The 22,538-nt window shown below is 38.7% G+C and overlaps 1 protein-coding gene across 10 annotated transcripts in view; it reads right to left on the minus strand.

The window, feature by feature from the left end:
* Positions 1 to 22,538, minus strand: part of TBC1D5 (TBC1 domain family member 5) — a 586,162-nt gene that overhangs the window by 230,714 nt on the left and 332,910 nt on the right. For all 10 annotated transcript variants that reach the window (XM_025287205.3, XM_025287148.3, XM_044938556.2 and 7 more), the window contains 5 exons: positions 22,099 to 22,201; positions 15,541 to 15,629; positions 13,969 to 14,019; positions 13,802 to 13,871; positions 3,600 to 3,772 (listed from right to left, as the gene is read on the minus strand). In XM_025287205.3, the coding sequence (XP_025142990.3) occupies positions 3,600 to 3,772; positions 13,802 to 13,871; positions 13,969 to 14,019; positions 15,541 to 15,629; positions 22,099 to 22,201 (486 nt within the window). The remainder of the gene's footprint in view (positions 1 to 3,599; positions 3,773 to 13,801; positions 13,872 to 13,968; positions 14,020 to 15,540; positions 15,630 to 22,098; positions 22,202 to 22,538) is intronic.

Raw genomic sequence — 22,538 nt, forward strand, 5'->3', positions numbered from 1 at the left:
GTTGTTAAATACATTTATTAACAAAAAGCAACACGTGCATTTATAGATGGCATATTTACTACATCAGGAGACTTCCACATATATTCTCACACAAATATCAGAATGCTGCTGCTGCTGCTAAGTCGCTTCAGTCATGTCCGACTCTGTGCGACCCCACAGACGGCAGCCCACCAGGCTCTGCCGTCCCTGGGATTCACCAGGCAAGAACACCAGAATGGGGGCAATTACAGAACCTTTTTCATTTCTTTAAAGAAAATATTTACTTATTTATTTGGTTGTGCCTGGTCTCTTAGTCGCGGCATGTGGGATCTAGTGCCCTGACCAGGGATTGAACCCAGGCCCCTGCATTGGGAGCGTGGAGTCTTAGCTACAGGACCACCAGGGAAGTCCCAAATCTTTTTCTTAAAGATAATCACAACCATATCAGAAAGCAGATTTAATCAGATTTTAATGTATCATGTAACAGCTAAGATTGACTAAAATTAGAAACCTGGACTCAATATGGGATATAATTTCATTTTGCTAAATAAATAACCTCTTCTCCACCTTGTAAACAACCTTCTCCCAACAGCAACATATAGGAGCATCAGCAGTTATTTAGATTAATATTACTTGTATAATTTAAAACAAAACTAAGAATTTTATTTCCATGAGATAAAACCTACAACATTTATTAGGTTCAAGGACATAAAATTATTCTGTCAAACTGCTATGATGTTCCTAAAAGTTTACTCTTCACTTTTGTACTATTTCTTGAGAAGCACGCCTACAAAGGATAGCCATTATGTTTCCACTTAAGTAGAAGCTTGGATGCTTTACTGAAGAAAACACAGAAGGCCAAAGTCAGAGCTAGAAGGGCTCATGAACCACAGGGTACATCATGTTGACAGGGCAATGATATGTTAAGTCTGCAACGATAATGGCAGATAATGGAAACGAAAGCAGTGCTCACCATATACTCAGTGTTTGTCCCCTACTGAACACTATGATTTTTATATATTATGATTTAATTTTCATAGGCACTCCATGAAGGATGTACCACTATTTTTTATTTCCATTTCACAGATGAAGAAACCAAGGCTCAGAGTGGTTAAACAAGTCTCAGTTCAGTTCAGTTCAGTCGCTCAGTCGTGTCTGACTCTTTGCGACCCCATGAATCGCAGCATGCCAGGCCTCCTTGTCCATCACCAACTCCCGGAGTTCACTCAAAGCCTATGCTTCTAACTGCCATTTTATATTACACTCATATCATCCTTTGTGCCCATTCTAACAGTCATCAGGAGGAAATATATAGATGAGTGGTACAGCTTAGGGTAGCATAAGGACACAGGCAAACTCAACCACATTGCCTCATCAAAAGAAATTATGAAATCAAATTTAATAAGTGATATAAGTAAAATCCTTGCACTACAGAATGTAATACAGAACAATTAAGAGAATGAGTGATTTCTTCAAGGATGAAAAATTGTGTATTTTAAAATAATGCATATATACAAAAATAAAGGGATAACTGAGTCAGCTACTGTTACTGCAAGCCCTGATTTTGTTAGTACTGTTAAAAAATGAAGTTGAAAAGATTAAGAGTAATTATGTCAGGGATCACAGAATTTTATTGGGAAGGTGCTGGTTGGATGTGACAGAAGTTCTATGGGTCATTATGAAGACAAAGCAGATGGGAACTAATGTCTGATAAGGAAACCAGAAGACACTGGCTAAAAATCACCATACCCAAGTCTATGCCACGACCACGGCAATGTAAAGCACCAGCTCGGCCAAAGAGGTAGCAAACAAGAGAGCATTTCAAAGAAGTGATAAACGTGTCCAGCATTGCTTTCTTTCTCCAATATTTAAGACAAATTTCTAGACCAGAAAACAAATTTCGAGGCCATAAAATGGTTTTCTGTACTTGAATAAACCAGGGCTTTGAGTGCACTGCTGCGGCTTAGCTGCTGACTCGTGTCTGAGTCTTTCGTGACCCCATGGACTGCAGCCCTGCAGGCTTCTCTGTCCATGAGGTTTCCCAAGCAGGAACACTGGAGGGGATACAAAGCTGAAAAGAATATAGAATTTGCCTCCTGACCTGGCCACTTGGTAGTTTGCAACAGAGTTTTATTCTATAATCACACATATGTTAGCCAGGCTTAAAAGTGGAATAAATGCCAGTTTGACGGTAACCCGCAGTGCTGCCCAAGACCCGTGATGTCCACCGCTTTCTCCCTCCCACTGGGAATGAGAATGACTCTCAGTGATGAAGTCATGCTTAAGTCACAAAAACGCAAACAGGTATCATGGAAGCAGGAGCGCGGAGGGTGTCAGTCAGGGCTCACGGCTTCAGGAGGAGAGCAGCTAAGCAGCAGTTACTAGTGACAGACTGCGTGCCACGTGGACACGGAGACAATGCTCACCGACATGCCTTTCCTCCGTCTAAATAAACGGCTTCTGCTCTGGTTCAAAACCTGTGACTTGAGGTTCTTCCTAATTGAAATAATGAACTCATATTCATTGCGAATCTATTATGTATATCTCATAAAACCTTCTCAATTTTCCATATTCGATCTAGTTGAAAGATGTGATTTGCAAGAAACATTTACCAAGGGAATGCCCAACATTAGATATGAATGCCATACTGTTTCAATTTAAAGGATCCTTTTGCTGTCTGTAGCACTACACAACTAATTTATATTTATTAAAGTTGCTAATTTGCATACTCACATTGTAAGTTATTGAATGCATACATACAAACATACACACACACTCTCATATACATCTAAGGGTGACTGGCTCCATATTCTGCTACAGCATGTTACAGAAATCATCTAGCTAAAGAAGGTTAATATATTATTTTCACTGTGAAAGACATTTATCTTACTTTTAGAAATGCACTCCAAAGGGTAGAGCAGATAGGCATATTATAAGGTGGAAAGAACATGAATATATTACAGGATTGTCTGGGTACTGGGCTGCTTCACATGTGTATGATCTGTGTGACTCTGCACTTCTCAGAAGGCTTGGTTTAATGATCTACTGTTGCCATCTTCAAATTCCCACTCATTTTTTTAAAGAGCCATTTATTTTTATTTTGCACTGGGCTTTGCAGATTATGGATCCAGTTCCATCTGGACTAAATTATGATTTCACTGTTCAGTATGTGTAAGGTTATTGTAAACCCCAGGCTTCTCTGGTGGCTCAGATGGTAAAGAATCTGCCTGCAACGCAGGAGACCCATGTTCGATCCCTGGGATGGGAAGATCCCCTGGAGGAGGGAATAGCGACCCACTTCAGTATTCTTGTCTCAAGAATTCCATGGACAGGGGAGCCTGGTGGGCTATATAGTCCATGGGGTTGCGAAGTCTCGGATATGACGAGTGACTAACAGCTGCACTGTACGCCTCAGCTTCTCCCTTTGTAACAAAGGGTGGTATCAGATGAAAGATGACATCTGAAAGCAGGGAGCACGCTGTCTGGCTCGCAGAACACAAAGGCGATATGGAAGAGCTACAGCCGGGACAGCGCTTACTCTTGCTTCTATGAATCCCAAACATACAGAAACCACCGTAAATCAAAATTCAGTGCTGCTGCACTTCAAATTGAATACTTACAACCCATATATCTGTGGTGCAATTTCTAGTCTGTTCAGGTGCATGTAAAGCTCAATATCATGCTTCTTCAGTAGCTGATCCTGGATCTGGTTGACTTTAGTAACAATAGCAATTGTTGGCCCCAAATCCTGTGGTCTAGCAAAGGGGATAGGAGGCATCAGGGTTTCTTTCCCCTAAACACAGGAAAAATGGAACAGGTATTATTTCAGGGTGAAATTAACAAATATAAGGCCATGACTCTTTAAAGTATTTATCCATGGAAGTTTAAAGAAGAACCAACGACTACTTTAACCAACTCAGGACAAACGCTTCAAATGTGGAATAACAAACTGACTGCCACATAAATGACTGTGCTCATAAAGCAAAGGCCGGGAAAAACCTTCTAAAATATGTTCTAATTGCGTTCCCTTGACCAGTTTCTTTGGTGACATTCAGTCTTTTAAGACAATGTTGGCTGGAGGTCGTCTGTCTAGTCTCTCTGTGTGTGGCCAGAGTGCCTCAGCAGCCTCGGCACCTAAGTGAATCCTCTGAGGAAACACGCTTCTTGTGGCACAAGAATTAAACATGAAAAAAAAACAACCCAGTCATTGAAAACTGTCTTACTTTGAGCTCTTAAAACAATTAAAAAAAGTCAAGAAATAAAGTACACTAATACTAAAAAAGAAGGCTCTCTCTGAATGTCCTTTGATCAATTTAAACAGCTGGACAGACAGTCCTCTGTGACAACCTGGAGGATGGGAAGGGCTTGACGGGTGAGGGGAGGAGAGTCACGATGGAGGGGCATGGATACGCTTCTGTGTGAAAGAGACCAGCACACCACTGCAGGATAGCTACCCTCCAGTCAAAAATAAATGAAAAAAAAAAACAAAAACAGCTAGGTAGAAAGATTTTTAAATTCTCCAGATCAAAAGTGTAGCTGACTTAAAAAAAATCTACACAGGCAGTACAACTTCCCTTCCTGCCACCCCATACCCTGTATGAAGACAGACAGATCTCTGACTCTGTGTAATACTTTCACGTAAACTTTAGCTACCCCCTCAAGTCTGATGCTCAGTCGGTTCAGTCGCGCAGTCTGTCTGACTCTCTGCGACCTCATGGACTGCAGCAAGCCAGGCCTCCCTGTCCATGACCAACTCCCGGAGCTTGCTCAAACTCATGTCCATCAAGTCAGTGATGCCACTCAGCCATCTCATCCTCTGTCGTCCCCTTCTCCTCCTACCTTCAGTCTTTCTGAGCATCAGGGTCTTTTCCAATGAGTCAGTTCTTGGCATCAGGTGCCCAAAGTATTGGAGTTTCAGCTTCAGCATCAGTCCTGATGATATACCGTAATATTCTAAGTCTGATCTTTCTTCTCATATTCAGTCCCTAAGTTCTGCCTCTCTGCATCTACGCTCCCTCTCTCAATGGCCGCCTGTTGCTCATCCTCAGGCTCCTTCTCGAGTTCACATTCTATTCTATTCTATCACGCTCTATTTCGCGAATGCTGCTTTTCCACATGGTTCTGGTGTCAGGTGAACCCTCTACTTATATACAGTTCCCTGAGTGAGCTCAGTCATTCACAGTGCTACAGTCAAAGTTCTTTTTCCAAAGACTTTCTAATCTGTATTCATATCTAGAGCTCTAGGCCACCTGCCGTAGGCTCAAATGCTGGTGAAGAATCTCAGACAGCCCAAAGGCTTCAAATCCACAGGCCCACAGCGGTGCTCATCATCTTCTGCTCATACTTGCTCACGCTTTCCCAAGTCTAACGCAACCCATCCTCCAGTAAGAGCACCCAGTTGGCCAATTTTAGCTCCTCAGAACCACTGAGGGGACTTCTGTATATGCTGCTTCTCTGCCTGGAACAACCTGATTAGGGGACCGAATTACTCCTTCCCTCCTGCTTTAAATGCATCTTGCAAACTGCCTGGTGATCTATCTAACCCAGGTATTAGACTGTACCAGATTACCTTCCTTATACTTTTAATTTTTTTCCTTTTTTGGTAATGCCTTGCTGTATGTGGGATCTTACTCCCGAATCAGGGATCAAGCCCATGCCCCTGCAGTGGAAGCATGGAGCCCTGCCTACTGGATCACAAGGGAAGTCGCTCCTTCAGTTCAGTGCAGTCGCTCCGTCGTGTCTGACTCTGCAACCCCACGAACTGCAGCACACCAAGCCTCCCTGTCCATCACCAACTCCCAGAGCTTGCTCAAACTCATGTCATTGAGCTGGTAATAACATCCAATCACCTCTTTATCTGTTGTCCCCTTTGCCTGCCTTCAATCGTTCCCAGCATCAGGGTCCTTTCCAGCGAGTCCATTCTTCGCATCAGGTGGCCAAAGTATTGGAGCTTCAGCTTCAGTGTCAGTCCCTCCAATGAATATTCAGGACTGATTTCCTCTAGGATGGATTGGTTGGATCTCCTTGCAGTCCAAGGGACTCTCAAGAGTCTTCTCCAACACTACAGTTCAAAAGCATCAATTCTTTGGCACTCAGCTTTCTTTATGGTCCAAATCTCACATTCATACATGACTACTGGAAAAACCATAGCCTTAACTAGATGGACCTTTGTCGGCAAAGTAGTCTCTGCTATTTAATATGCTGTCTAGGTTTGTCATAGCTTTGCTTCCAAGGAGCAAGCATCTTTTAATTTCATGGCTGTAGTCACCATCTGCAGTGATTTTGGAGCCCCAAAAATCAGCCCCCCAAAATAAAGTCTGTCACTGTTTCCATTGTTCCCCATCTATTTTCCATGAAGTTATGGGACCGAATGCCATGATCTTAGTTCTTGAATGTTGAGTTTTAAGCCAGCTTTTTCACTCTCCTCTTTCACCCTCATCAAGAGACTCCTTAGTTCCTCTTCACTTTCTGCCATAAGGGTGGTGGCATCTACAAATCTGAGGTTATTGCTGTTTCTCCTGGCAATCTTAATTCCAGCTTGTGCTTCATCCAGTCTGGCATTTTGCATGATGTACTCTGCATAGAAGTTAAATGAGCAGGGTGACAATATACAGCCTTGACATACTCCTTTCCCAATTTTGAACCAGTCCCTTGTTCCATGTCTGGTTCTTATTATTGCTTCTTGACCTGCATACAGATTTCTCAGGAGGCAGGTAAGGAGGTCTGGTATTCTCATCTCTTTAGGAATTTTCCACAGTTTGATGTGATCCACATAGTCAAAGGCTTTAGCAAAGTCAATGAAGCAGAAGTAGATATTTTACTGGAGTTCTCTTGCTTTTTCTATGATTCAACAGATGTTGGCAATTTGATCTCTGGTTCCTCTGCTTTTTCTTAATCCAGCTTGAACATCTGGAAGTTCTTGGTTCACATACCGCTGAAGCCTGGCTTAGAGAAGTTTGAGCATTACTTTGCTAGTGTGTGAAATGAGTGCAGCTGTGTGGTAGTTAGAACAATCTTTGGCATTACCTTTCTTTGGAACTGGAATGAAAACTGACCTTTTCCAGTCTGGTGGCTTTCTGAATTTTCCCAATTTGCTGGCTTATTGAGTGCAACACTTTCACAGCATCATTTTTTAGAATCTGAAATAGCTCAACTGGAATTCCATCACCTCCACTCACTTTCTTTGTAGTGATGCTTCCTAAGGCCCACTTGATTTGTCACTCCAGGATGTCCGGCTCTAGGTGAGTGATCACATCATCATGGTTATCTGAGTCATGAAGATCTTTTTTGTACAGTTCTTCTGTGTATTCTTGCCACCCCTTATCTTCTGCTTCTGTTAGGTCCGTATCATTTCTGTCCTTTATTGTGCCCATCTTTGCATGAAATGTTCCCTAGCTAGTTCTAATTTTCTTGGAGAGATCTCTAGTCTTTCCGATTCTACTGTTTTCCTCTATTACTTGGTGTTGATCACTGAAGAAGGCTTTCTTATCTCTCCTTGCCATTCTTTAGAACTCTGCATTCAGATGGATATATCTTTCCTTTTCTCCTTTGTCTTTAGCTTCTCTTCTTTTCATGGCTCTTTGTAAGCCCTCCTCAGACAATAATTTTGCCTTTTTGCATTTCTTTTTCTCGGGGATGGTTTTGATTGCTGCCTCCTGTACAATGTTAAAAATCTTCATCCATAGTTCTTTAGGCACTCTAACAGATCTAATTCCTTGAATTTGTCATTTCTACTGCATAATCATAAGGGATGTGATTTAGGTCTTACATGAATGGTCTAGTGGTTTTTCCTACATTCTTCAATTTAACTCTGAGTTTTGCAACATGGAGTTCATGAACTGAGCAACAGTCAGTTCCCTGTCTTGTTTTCGCTGACTGTATAGAGCTTCTCCCAAAGAAGGCAATGGCAACCCACTCCAGTGTTCTTACCTGGAGAATCCCAGGGATGGAGGAGCCTGGTGGGCTGCCGTCTATGGGGTTGCACAGAGTCGGACACGACTGAAGCAACTTAGCAGCAGCAGCAGCACTAGAGCTTCTCCATATTCAGCTGCAAAGAATATAATCAATCTGATTTTGGTATTGACCACCTGGTGATGTCCACGTGTAGAGTCTTCTCCTGTTGTTGGAAGAGGGTGTTTGGTATGACCAGTGTGTTCTCTTGGCAAAACTCTGTTATCCTTTGCCCTGCTTCATTTTGTACTCCCAGGCCAAATCTGCCTGTTTCTCCAGGTATCTCTTGACTTCCTAATTTTGCATTCTAGTCTCCAGTGATGCAAAGGACATCTTTTTTGGATGTTAGTTTTAGAAGGTCTTGTTGTGGCCGACTCTTTGCGACCCCATGGACTGTAGCCTACCAGGTTCCTCCGTCCATGGGATTTTCCAGGCAAGAATACTGGAGTGGGTTGCCATTTCCTTCTCCAGGAGATCTTCCCAACCCAGGGATCGAACCCAGGTCTCCCGCGTTGTAGGCAGACGCTTTACCATCTGAGCCACCGGACACCTGTAGGTCTTCATAGAACCGTTCAACTTAAGCTTCTTTGGCATTAGTGGTTGGGGCACAGACTTGGATTACTATTATACTGAATAAATTGCCTTGGAAATAAACAGAGGTCCTTCTGTTGTTTTTGCGAGTGCGCCCAAGCACTGCGTCTCAGAGCCTCCTGTCGACCGTGAAGGCCACCCCATCTCTTCTGTGGGGCTTTTGCCCACAGTTATAGCTGTAACGCTCATCTGAATTGAATCTGCCCATTTCAATCCATTTTAGTTCACTGATTCCTAAAATGTCCATGTTCACTCTTGCCATCTCCTGTTTGACCACTTCAATTTACCTTGATTCATAGACCTAACATTCCAGGTTCCTATGCAACACTGTTCTTTACAGCATCAGACTTTACTCCCATCACTAGACACATCCACAACTGGGCGTTGTTCTTTGGCTCAGCCTCTTCTTTCTTTCTGGACTTATTTCTCCACTCTTCTCCAGTGGCATACTGGGCACCTACTGACCTGGCGAGTTTATCTTTCGGTGTCCCATCTTTTTGCCTTTTCATACAAGTCACAAGATGGCAGAGCCCCTCTTTAGACATTTTCAAGAGGGCCTCATTATTTTCACTCCAGGAAAAACAAAACAATCCAAATTCTTTAGCCAGGTGGGCAGTCTTTCCCTCACGTGGTCAGCCTGCTCTCACTGTGCTTGCAGAAACCCTGGTCTGCCATTCTCTATGTGAAGCATCCCTCCCAGTGTTTCCCCTGAAGGGGCCCCACGCGTACTGTCAGATTTGGCTCAAGTGTCCGGTCCCAGTTCAGTCCATCTTCCCTGCTTTGCTACTTCTCTGCCTCCTAAACTGTGAAATCTCTAAAAGGAGTATCAGCTTTTTGTCACTGGAGCAGATTCAGCGACATAAAGAAGGTAAAGCTCTTGCCTGCACCATTTGGAAGAAAGAACTACACAGAAAAAAAGCCTGGAATTCGCCCTAGAGTCGTGACTAGGCAGGGTGGCAGAAAGCTCAGGAGACAGGAGGGGGGCGCTTGTTAAGGACAGAGGAGGCTTATGGGAAGGGGCTCCATCTGCTGCCCAGCATCATTTCCAGTCTTAAGATGAAACACAGCCCTTTGGACTTTCTACAGTGCCTGCCCTAGTGTACTTAGGTCTAAAGGTCAGAAGACTACATTAAAATTTAGAGCTCAACTTGTTGATAATTTGTATATAAAAGAGAAAGGGAAATCTCCATATTGCCATCATTTACTATAAAAATAGTAAAAATCCAAGACTCTTTTTCCTGATTTTGTAACATCCAGTACACTCTCTTCAAATAACAGGATGCTTTAACTTAAGAAGATTTCCCCTAACAGAATACTTCATTAGGATGGTGCAAAAGTATTTGCAGTTTTACATTACTGAACTTTGCCATTTGATATGTATTTAAATAAATATGGTTATGGTATACATTATTTTAATGTGTCTTTTTCACTTTATGTTTTTATGCTAATGACATTATTTGCTGGGTATTTACATTTATTTCATTTTAGACTAAGAAAATGATAGGAGTAAGGACTTCACAGGTGTTGCTAGTGGTAAAGAATCCATCTGCCACTGCAGGAGACGCAAGATCCCTGGGTCGGAAAGATCCATCCCCTGGAGATAATGGCAACCTGCTCCAGTACTCTTGCCTAGAAAATCCCATGGACAGAGGAGCCTGGTGGACCACAGTCCATGGGGCAACAAAGAATCAGACACGACTGAGCACACACACACGGAAATGATGTTAAGACAAAAAGCAAATCTGATCGATTTTCTTATTCGAGTTCAAAATGAGTTGTAAAGCAGTGAAGACAACTCACATCATCAACAGTGCATTTGGCCCAGGAACTGCAACGAACATACAGCACAGTGGTGGTTCAAGAAGTTTTGCAAAGGAGATGAGAGCCTTGATGGTGAGGGCATACTGGCTGGCCTTCGGAAGTTGACAATGACCCACCAACCCGTTTCTCTTATGTCTCCAGCACTGGCAGGCGGGTTCTTTACCACTAATGTTATCAGTGGTCCACAAATCAAAAAAAATTCATCACTTTGAAGTGTCGTCTTCTCTTTTTCTATGGAACAATGAACCATTTCTGAGACAAAAAGCGTATTTTATATGACAACCAGTGATGACCAGCTCAGTGGATGGGCCGAGAAAAAGCTCCAAGCACTTTCCTAAGCCAAACTTGCACCAAAAAAAGGTCATGGTCACTGTTTGGTGGTCTGCTGCCCGTCTGATCCACTACAGCCTTTTGAATCCTGGTGCAATCATTATATCTGAGAAGTATGCTCAGTAAATCAATGAGATGCACCAAAAATTGCAAAGCCTGCAGCCAGTACTGGTCAACAGAAAGGGCCCAATTCTCCACGACCATGCCCAACTGCATGCCACACAACCAGAGCGTCAGAAGTGGAATGAATTGGACTAGGAAATTTTGCCTCACCCACCATATTCACTTGACCTCTCATCAACAGACTACCACTTCATCAACCATCTCAACAATTCTTTGCAAGGAAAATGCTTCCACAACCAGCAGAAGGCGGAAAATGCTTTCCAAGAGTTTGCCGAATCCCAAGGTATGGATTTTTATGCTACAGAAGTAAACAAACATTTCTTGTTGGCAAAGATGTGTTGATTGTAATGGTGCCTATTTTGATGAATAAAGTTGTGTTTGACCCTAATTATAATGATTTAAAATTCCCAGTTAGAAACCGCAATTACATTTGCACCAACCTAATATAATATCTCTTAAATTTAAAAAACTTGAAAGCAATCTCTCTGGTCATTTAAATGCTAAACTGCATAGCATATCTAATAGGAAAACTGAAACAATAAAGATAGAGTTAATGAAAACCACTTATCTTCAGGATTTCTTATGATGAAGAATGCTACCTACATTGAACATAAAGCTGTGATTGTCTCGTCTCATTTGATGAGACCCACACCATGACCAACAGCACTAGAGAGCTTTTCTGACCACTGCTTAGTGGCAGCAAAGTGTGTTTTACAGATCAGTGCCAGGCCACAGAGTGAGTGATACAGTGAGATGACGATTTCACACCACTATGAAACCAACACATTGCTTCCTTCATCACGAAAGCCTTATAAAAGGAACGTCACTGAACGAGGTGGTGTGCACCGCGATATAACTGAATTTTCCATGGAATTAGAAGACCTGAAAGAGGGATATAATAATTTCTAGCCTTCTTCTTTAAAAGATGACAGCATCATGAAATAGAAGACAAAGGGTAGGATGAAAAGAGAGTCACGAGATATGCTTTTCAGGGACACACGATGCACTGATACACAAAAATAACAGATACAGATTCTCAGAGGTCATATCTGCGTGTTCTCTGATTACGTGTCTTTGTGTAGTCTTAGCCATTTTCATATGATTCCGTGAAAGCAACATGGATAAGTACAAGTAAAAACTGGCAGCCCTCACATTTTATCACTCAGTTTCTCAGATACTCTGAATCAGTTATAAAACACAAAATGACCACGGTGTAAAACGATCATGAGGCCTATAATTAAATGTATTCAAATACTCTGCTCAAAATCTGATGTTCACATAAGTCTCTTTACCAAATCACCTGCTGAAAATACACTGTTCATCACATGTGCTTACAGCACGCTTCCCCTCTAATCATCCTTACAGAATAGAGCATGGTGATATATTGCTGGAGGAAGACTATCACTTAGGCTAGGACTTGACAAACTTTCTCTGCAGAAATGGTAAATGTTTGAGGCTTTCCAAGCCACACCGTCCATGCTGCAATCACCCAGCTCTGCCTTTGTAATGAGAGAGCAGCTGAAGACAGTAAGTAAACAAATAGGCGTGGCTGTATCCCAACAAAACTTTTTTCTGGATGTGGAAATTCGAGTTCCCCGTAATCTGCATGTCACAAAATATTATTTCTCTTTTGATATTTTTTCAACCATTTAATAATGTAAAAGCTAATTTTAACTCACAAGCTGTACAAAAACAGATGGCAGGCCAAATTGGCCTGCAGGCAGTAGTTCGTCCTGACCTCGACCAAAGGCATAAAAAGCATTAGTTATCCATCTCATTGGCTAAGAGATAAAGCGAAAGAACTGAGTGATACACGGTTTCTAACCAGAACGCATTCAATTATACTAATATAAAAGAAATTAGTCACATAGAAAATAATATACCCAAAACTCTTAACACAACAGACCTTGTCAGAATAATCTGTAATCTTCCCAATATTGTGCTATAGCAATGAAAAGGCCAGAACGATCCCTAAGTTAGCATATATATTTGTTTAAAATGACAGTTAATTTGGCAATTCCACTCCTAGAAATATGCCAAGAGAAATGAAAACATATGTTCACAAAAAGTTTGTACATAAATGTTCAGAGCAACATTATTTTTAATAGTTAAAAAGTGAAAAGAACCCAAATGTCTACCAACTGACATATGGAAAAATAAAATGTGACATATATGTATGCAAGGAAATATTATTCAGCCATGAAAAGGGATGAAGTACTGACACATGCTACATCCCAAATAGTGAAAACACTATTCTAAGTCAAAACAGACAGTCACAAAGGTCACATATTGTATGATTTCATTTACGTGCAAGGTCCAGAACAGCAAGTTCAAAGAAACGGAGGATACATTAGTGATGCTGGATGTTCTGGGGAGGGGGAAGGAGGGGTGACTGCTAGTGGGGACAGGGTTTCCTTCTAGGGTGCTGAAATGTTCTGAAATTAGAAAGTGGAGATGCACGCACCAACTCTGTGAATCTGTTAAAAACCACTAAATTGTACACTTTAAAAAGGTGAATACTATGGTATGTCATTTCACAAAAATTACAATTAAAGAATAAAGCTGAGAGAGAGTAAGGATAAATATTATTGCTGCTAAACATATAAATTCAATTGAGTGATGCATCAGTAAAACAACCTACTGGGTACAGTTTACCTACATGCTTCAGGGCCTGTCTCCTCACCAGGACAGCAGAGATCAAGTAGATAAATACACTTCTCATTCAAAATTTATAGCAATTTTTAAGAAACTATATTGCATGCATAATTTATACACATATAAAAGAAAGTTTCTATTTTATTTACATGAAAATTTTTATATTACCTTTGTAAATCTGTCAATAATTAGAGGCATGATTTAGAACCCCAGTTCAAACTTATTTCAGAGGCATTTTTATATTTTTGTTTTCATAGTGATAATAATGGCTTTTGTTCTCTGATTTTACACTTTTATTTACTGAAATCATTTATTCCCTCCAATACATTGAAAATATTTTTACTATAATTACCTTTTGACCATCATGCTCAAAAGTAGAAAACCAAGGTTCAGCAGTTTCCATAAGCTGTGAGAACATTGCACTAAAAATCAGAAAAATAATATAATGCTAATGTTAAATCTTCATTAAGGTAAAAATAGCATAAAAAATAAAAATAACAGAAAAGTTTTTGTACTTACTAGGCATCATGTTCCAGATATTCAGGGTTCAGGAGAGTTTTCATTTCCTCACTTAAAACAGCAATGCAAGTGATCAGAATGTGTAATTTTTTAATAGAAAAAGATGCAGAGGTTGCCTTATCTATACTCTAAGCCAGCTTTCATATAATGTGTAAAGGAAAAAACATGAGCCTTTTTTAAATAAAAAGAGCAACTCTATTAACATATGAAATGTTTCTTTCTACAAAGATCGAAAACAAATTAGTTCCCTGTCTCTACCACAGTGATGTAACTATCTAATTATTCCAAATAACAAATGCTGAATGTGACAATACATTCTTTGAATGTGCCTGATCTAGAATCAACTGATTGCTCCACAATCTATCACTTGTCCAAATGAAACAAGAAAATATGTAATTACTGGTCATAGATCCCGTATCAAAACACTGATTTATTTTCCTTCAATGGCTTCTACTTTTAATATGTTTTAGTATCAATCAGTGACCTCATCCAAATCTATTTTAGTGCTGCTTTTACTTTATAAAGGATTGAAACTCTTAAAGAAGCATACCCAACTCATTTAAAAGCTGTTTTTTAAAAAGCTACTTTCAATCGTGTATACTTTTCTATGAAGCATAGTCTGCATATACATTTTTAAAAAGATAAAACTGGCATGAGAACAGGATCTCAATACTAATCGCATCCTTATCATAGTTTATAGAGAAACTGAGGCAATGGCAATTAAGATATGGTTATTATAGTCAGATTCAAGAAATTCTCCAATACATCCAGTGTACTGGAAAAACTCCAAGGAGCTAGAAAATACAAACCTACGATATAGTAAAGTTGATTTGACAAATGCCCTCATATATGTTCAGCAAAATGATGGCTACTTTTGATTAAAAAAGACTGTATGCACAAACAGATGAAATGCTACATGCTAATTATCTGTTTTCTGCACAGAGAGGGGCCAGCCTGCGAACGTTCCTGATGGTTTACAGTCCCTAGGCTCTCCATTCCCAAGACGCCTCCTGGCTGCTTCTCTTGCCCACCTAGTGAGGGTATCTTAAGTTAGAAAATAAATTCTAACAATCAGCCTAAGTTAAATACAATTACTGAAGTTATCTACTGGAAATAATAATGTAACTAAAAAACATGGGAAGTCATTTGTGTTTCTTTAAATTGGGGTTCTTTGTGAAACTATTCTGTTTATGAATTGAATTGAGCTGGATCTGGGGAGGACAAAATATGTCTCAGAATAGGTTCTCTTACAGCTTAGTGTGAGAGAACGGGTCACTGCAGGATGGAGTGTATGAATATTAACAACTGTTAGCACTTCGCCATTGCAACAAAAATCTCTTCTTGATCCGTTAGATATATGTCTTCCTTTGGTACAGCTCAAGACTTGCAAAAATATTTAGAATTCCAAGTTTCCCCACAGCTGAAATAGGATTACAATTACTAAGTGGTTCAGCCACGTGAACCTCAAACAAATGTTTACAATTTACAAAATCTTCAATGTAAAAGGTGTTGAGGTTAAAAAAAAGATTAAAACAGGGCTGAAAAATAGATGGAGCTCCCATAAAAACTTGCCTTGGCTGCGCAGACTCACTGGCATGGAGAAAGGCCTGGTGGTCGCAGTGGAGGGTGAAGACGATAGGAGCCAGCAGCTCGTGCATTCCCTGGAACAGAGCCCGAGAAAGGAAGGGGCGGGTGCTGAGGATTCACCAGTGGACAGAAGGGGCTCAGCTGAGAGCCCTGCAGCTGACCCCCACTGCCAGCATTTCCATATTATACACAGAAGCAAAAACGTAAAAAACTACAAAAGGAGACTTAGTTTTAGAATTTAACTTCCGAGTCAACCACAGCACGTATTCTTCTTTAAAACATGGAGAGCAGCTCTCTTTTAAATAACACAACAAACAATAAATTGGCATGGCAGACAACCTTGCACCTGTCAGTTGCTTCAGAATCTGTGCTCATAAATATGAATTTCATTTATGCAAATCATAATCATGAGCTACAGTGTAAGGATCTGTAGTAAGAAGGGCAACTAAGAACTGGAGACCTAAGGAAATTACATCCAATGTTTTCATTATATGATGGCTCAAAATTAGGATGTCTGTAGATTTAGGAAGAGCTGAAGTCAGCTACCTGGAAATGTTGGATGATAAAAGAAATAATCTTTAGCAGGTATGAGGAAAAACAAAATTTTCAAGTAAAAATTTTAAAGGTGCTTAAGCCAAGATGGCCATAATTTTTTTTTTCCTATTTCAACTATAAGGTTACTTTTGAATTTATTTAGTGATTTCACCAATATAATTTTCTTTGTCCTTACATTCTGTTCATCTATGGATTACGTAAATAGACATAGAAACAAAAAGATATTAATTATTAAGTTGCCTTTCAAAGGTTATTATAAAAATCTATTATTTATACATTATTGTGAAAAAATAAGATATTCCAGATCAGTTGAGATTTTTTTTTTCCCCCTACTTAGGCATCAAAAGCATATTTTAGCAAGTTAAAAATAGATTATACCCTTTTCTGCCTTTTAAAGTGAGTCAATTACTATTTTCCTTTTATCTATGATGATCTCTTGCAAAAAGACAACACAAAACCCCACCTTTTCAGGAAATAACAATAAAGTCTCCTCTCTTTGCTAATGGGATTAAAGAAAACCTCCAGTGAGGGACAGCCACACAGCCCTCTGCACCAGTCTCGCAGCTCTGTCTACTAAGTAGCCCAGAAGGAAACTGTCAGAGTTCACTGACAGGTGTTCACCGGCCTGGAATTAGAAGGGCCTAATGACATTCTTACAAAATAATTTAGGATCCACTGACAATTTACTTGTGATTTAGGACAAATTACCACACATCACTTTAATCTTTTTAGGTAAACATCACCTACTAAACAAATCTTGAAAAGACTGCTCCTTAGAAGAACTTGGTAGAGACCCAGAAAGAATGAAACGTTGCTAAAGTGGTTTAAAAACATTATCAGGGGCTTATTATTCTGGAATAATCTCAAATTATTCCCAAAACCGAGTGACATACTTTTAATCATGAAAGTAAGAGGCACTTATAGTAGAGAACTACAGAAAAGCGAAAGCAAACAAACAAAAACAACAAAAAAGAAGGGAGGGAAGGCCGAAGACGGAAGAAAGAGAAACTGTGGCAGATATCCTCGAGGTAATCTTTTTGCTTATTTCTAGTGGTTTCCTTGGGATAAACTCCCTAGAAGAAAAATTTCTGGGTAAATGAGTTAAGATATTTGATATATACAATTAATCTGCCCTTTAGAAATAATTCCCTCACTTTAAGGCATAAAACTCCCCAAACCATTTCATATACTCTCATCTTTATTTGTAGTGTTTTTTAAAAAATCCCATCAAATTTTACAAATAGTTGTTTTAACTTACTTAAATGTTAGTGAAATTGAATACAAATGTTTTAGTGGCCATTTTTATTTAATGAATTGCCCATTTTCTCTTAATGAAGAGTTTCCTTTTCCCTAATAATTTGTAATATTTCTTCAGCAATTCAGGAAATTAACCCTTAGTCATTTTTGTTACAAATGCTTTCCCATGTTTGTAACTTGCCTTTAAATTTTGATGATATCTCATGTCAAAGTGAAACCATATACTTTAAAAATAGTCAAATCAATAAATCATCTTTTATAATTTCTTTTGCTTTCATGCCAAAGAAACCTTCATCATATTGAGATTAAGTTAAATTACAAGTTCCTTTTTCACAGCTAATTCTTTATCCATCTGGAATTTCTTTTTGCCCTGAAGAATAAATATGCATTTTCCTCTCCCTAAGAGTTAAACTAATTTATTGAGTAATCTTCAACTACTGAATAATCCATCTTTTCCCAAGAGTTCTGAAATGTCATCTTTATCATAAACTGAATCTTTGGCTTTCATTTTCTCTGGGTTTGTTTTTACTGGTATTCTACTCATGTATACATTCTTAACAAGAACTGTACTACTGTCACGATCTGAGCTGTAAAATACTTCAGTTCCCCATATTTTCTATTCTTTTCCTCAAAACTATTTTGCCTACTCTAATAACTTTTTTCATCCAAATGAAAATGTAATTTAGTTACAGAAAATGCTAGACAAAAACTATTTTTTACTGTGATTGTATTAACTTGAATAAAATAGATATTTCTAAGAATACCAGATCTTCCAGTCCAAAAATATGTAAAACTGCGTAGTTTTTATTAGGTTGATTACCAGGGTTCAGTCGTTGGTGGTGGTGTCCGTGATCTTCGGACTGGAACGTTTCCCTTCAGTGTTTTCTAAACTATTTATGGATGGTTTAGTAAGAAACAGCTCTTGCCTAAATGCATCTTCTCACTTTCTTTGAATGTTCTCTTCCCTCTACTTTCTGTGACCTCTCTCCAGAGTCTACATTTGCCCATACATCATTTACTTTTATTTATTCCAAAAATTATCCGTTAACTACCTATGATGTTTTGAGAACACAAAAATGAATGGAGTGAGCACCTCCCAACCATTATGGAGCCTGTGATCTAGACAGCAAGACACATGATCAAATGAGTACGGAAGTACTGCATGGTTATAAACTTGGCAAGTGATACATATATGTATATGTACATGCGTATGTACATCCGTACATACCTAGGAAAACCCAGCTCCTACTATATGCTCAGCATATACAAGGTGCTCATTGCATAGTCACTGGCTGAATGAAATAGCTTCCACCAGAGGGGTACATATCATTTATCAACACATTGGTAAAAGCTACAATATGATGAAAAATGGAAAAGAATTGTACTGAATTATACTTCAGTATTTCCCATCAATAAAAAAATGCTTTTTGTACAATGGAAAATTGTAAAATTCAGAATGCCCTGAATACCTCTAAGACAGCCTTTTACACATTCAGGCTTCACATCCAACTAAACTAGGTACATTTTTCTAAAACAGACTTGGAAAAAATTGTTGATCCTACTCTCAATTTTAGACTAGTAAAACCTGATTATTAATTACAATGGACAACCAAATAGACATCTTTAAATGAAAAGAGATCTGGAAAGAATGGTAATAAATTCTTTAAATAAAGAGAAATCTGGAAAGAATGATAATAAATTCAATGTGCTGTAAATCTGATAAAACGTAACAAAAAAGAAATGTATCATCAGTTTCCAAAATCTGTGTTTTGTTTCCACCCGCACGTCAGTGTCTCTGCTTGCTTACAGCCTTGTTCGCTGCTGGATCCTCAGCAGTCACTGCACTCCAACTCATGTCAGTTGAAAATAAAGGTAACAAAGTTTTCCTCATCAACAGCCTGTAGGCTCACAAAATTGAACCTGTTCTTTTATCTGCCTGTGTTCATTTAGCCCACCAAGCAGTCTTTATTAAAGCTGAGGCATCAGGCAGTCAAAGTTCATTAATACCATTTATATAATCTCTGCAGTTTCAATTAACTCAGCAAGACATTCTACTACATGATAACAGTCTCATTAATTCAATAAAATCCCATAACTATTAACAATATGGTCGATGTTAAACGGGGTGTCACCTAATACAAAATAATAGCTTTAACAGCTTGTGATGAAACTCAAGGTTTTTTCTTAAATTTGATCTGGTTAAATATCCAATCCTCTTAGAGTAAGGGATTATTTCTACCTCTATAGAATCTATAGAATTTTTAACATGTATAGGGAGTAATTTTAAGTCTAAGAAGGTGATGCGCAGCAGTAAGTTAATAATAGTTTCCTGCTCAGTGACTGATAGACTTTGTCTAAATTATCAAGCGTGTCTGATCTGTCCCGCTTCTCTTTAGTCCTCCTTACAAACGAGTGTGCTGTGTGCCTTACAAACGATGGACTACGTAATTATAATGTGTTGTTTTTTTTTTTTTCCTTGTCTGTGAATCTAGTTGTTTCTTTCTCTAAATAAAAAGGGGAAATAAACGTATAACGTGGCATAATTATATTCTAACCTCATTGGCTATCATCAAAGTTTTCATCATGAGATACTCCCAGATATTTCAAAGAGCAGACAGAAGACTGAGGAGACAGGCTTGATGACAAAAGCCAACAAAATGAGACAGAGAACAGAACAACGGAAATGAACCGGGATCACTGGCGAAGAGCCTGAACCTGATGACTTATTCCAAGTGTGTTAGTAACATTCTTAGATTTTAAGTCATTCTTACTAGAATTTTCTTTTATTTGCTTCCAAAAAATCTTGCACAGATGGAGATTTATTTTCTCCTGTCTCCTTTCTGGTTTGCTGTTGGTTTCCGCACTTTGGATCTGATCTGGATAGCATATCTTGCTAGGGAAGGCCTTTCCTACCCTGAGGTTATCAAAAAATTCTCCTAAATGTTTCTTTTTTCCCAGAATTTTTATGTAGTTTTAGTTCTTACAATTATACCTTTAATTTAATCATTTTTAGATGGAAAATCAAATACAGCAATTCAATATCCTCTTCCCCTTGAATGGAAATGCCCTATCTTACCTGAAGACCTCGCTTATGATTGGACCTGTTCTTACCTTGTCCCACTGATGCATCTCTCAGTCTCCACACTACTCTTACACTGGTTTCATCATGTAGCATTTGTAACTGTTTCCATGTCTTCCTATGTCCTTCTCCCCTTCCCCTAAATTCTGTGGCAACTGAGGCACATGTATTAATTGACCATAACCATGATCACCACGGTAACTACCAACACGAAGGCTTTCGGAGCACTAATGCTTTTAACTTGACACGAGCACTGCCCTCATCAGCAAAGCTTTAAGAGCCGAAGAGGCAAGTCTATGTGTTGTCTAAGAAGTGTCAGAGCTGAGACACAAATGAAGGAATCAGAGTCTAGACCCAGTGCTCGCAACCAGCAAGCTATGTTCTTTCTTGCCATTAAAATTACTATAAAGCTTTTGGGCACTAAAGTTAAAATAACTGTGTCCAGTTTTAAAAAACTGTATCTCTCTCACTTAGCCTATCAGTGGAATGATAACACATTTATATACTAATTTAGGAAGAAATAGTATCTTTACTTAGTATCGTCCCACCTAAAAACATGTTGTCACTTTTCTATTTATTCAACTCTACCTTTACATCCTTCTATAACATTTATAGTTTTCATTATATAGCTTTTATTCTTATATTATTAAATTTATTCCTAGACATTTTATAGTTTTGGTTGCCATTATGAACAGGATACATTTTTTCCATTTCCCATTCTAAAAGCTCATTATCACCATATAATTAATATAAAAGATATATTAGTAATATCAAAACTAAGATAAAATTAGTTCTTTTGCATATTTTCGTGTATAGAATAACAAATATATTATTTAGGACAACTGCAATATGAGTTGGTTTATTATCTTTAAATAAATCAAGTTTATCTCAAATTATAAATAAACTGCTCTCACCATGCAGGTGTTTTCTGTTATACTGAATTTGGGTGGTCACCAGTGGACATAACAACTTTGGATTGTTAGAGAATTTATTAATAGTTTGAATCCTCACTTAACATGTATTCTGAGATACATTCAAGTATCTAACTTTGTATGTTTTTATTGGAATCCCATTAGCTTAAGTAGAAACCTGGATACTTCTTTATATATTAAATAATTTACATTTCAAAATGAATACACATGATCCAATAACCTTCTTTAATTATGAGATGAATTAAACATCAAGATCTCAAGAATATCATATAAATTCCAGAAAGTTTAAAGGAACTTTCTGAAGGTATATCACCGGTAGATTTTAAAGAGTAAGAGGACACTTGATCACTTCCTCCACGGCATGGCATGCATTTATAAATGCTGTGCTTAGAAACAACATTTATATATACAACTCTGAAAAGTTTTATTACTAGATTGCCTTCAAAGATGCTGTTTATAAACAAACTCCCAAAAGTTGAAAGAAAAGATTGAATGCCTTATAGAAGACAATTTGGCGGAATGTCTTATAATAAGGAAGAAGCATATGTGTGCCAGTGAGCTTGCTTTTCTCACCATGCAGCTGACAAGCAGCTCTTTGATTGCTTTACTATTATGATACAACTTTGGATACAATAAAGGCTACATTATTGCTCTATCATTTGTCAAGCTGTATAGAAAATTCTGAGTCAATGGATGCCACCTGTACGATATTTTCATTACCTGTTTATAAAGCAACTGCTCGTTTTCTCTAGCATAACAGAAAAGAACATCTGTAAGAATTTTTCTCACACTTTCTTGTTGGAAAAACTGCATTTCAGGAAACCTGAAAAAAGAAAACAGAGGGTTGAAACTGAGTAACACAATTTCAAGAATTACCCTCAAACTCTCCTCTCTGAGAGGTGCCAAGGGCAGTTTCTGGTTTTAGTACAAGTCTGTATTTGCTGTGCAACTTATGCCAGAGGTGGGATTGATGTATTAAAGAAAAAAAGGATGAGAAAAGGGCGATAACTGTATCACAGAGGGGAGGGATACCTTCGACATCTAAACACTTCAAATGTCTTCATATGCTTAAGATCATCACGTGATGAATTAACAGTTTTTAAGCAAAATGACGTTGGTGTGGGGGATTGCTTTGTTTAATCCCATTTGGTATAATGTGA

The sequence above is a fragment of the Bubalus bubalis genome, chromosome 1 (genome assembly GCF_019923935.1).
Source record: "Bubalus bubalis isolate 160015118507 breed Murrah chromosome 1, NDDB_SH_1, whole genome shotgun sequence".
In the NCBI taxonomy this organism is placed as follows: Eukaryota; Metazoa; Chordata; class Mammalia; order Artiodactyla; family Bovidae; genus Bubalus; species Bubalus bubalis.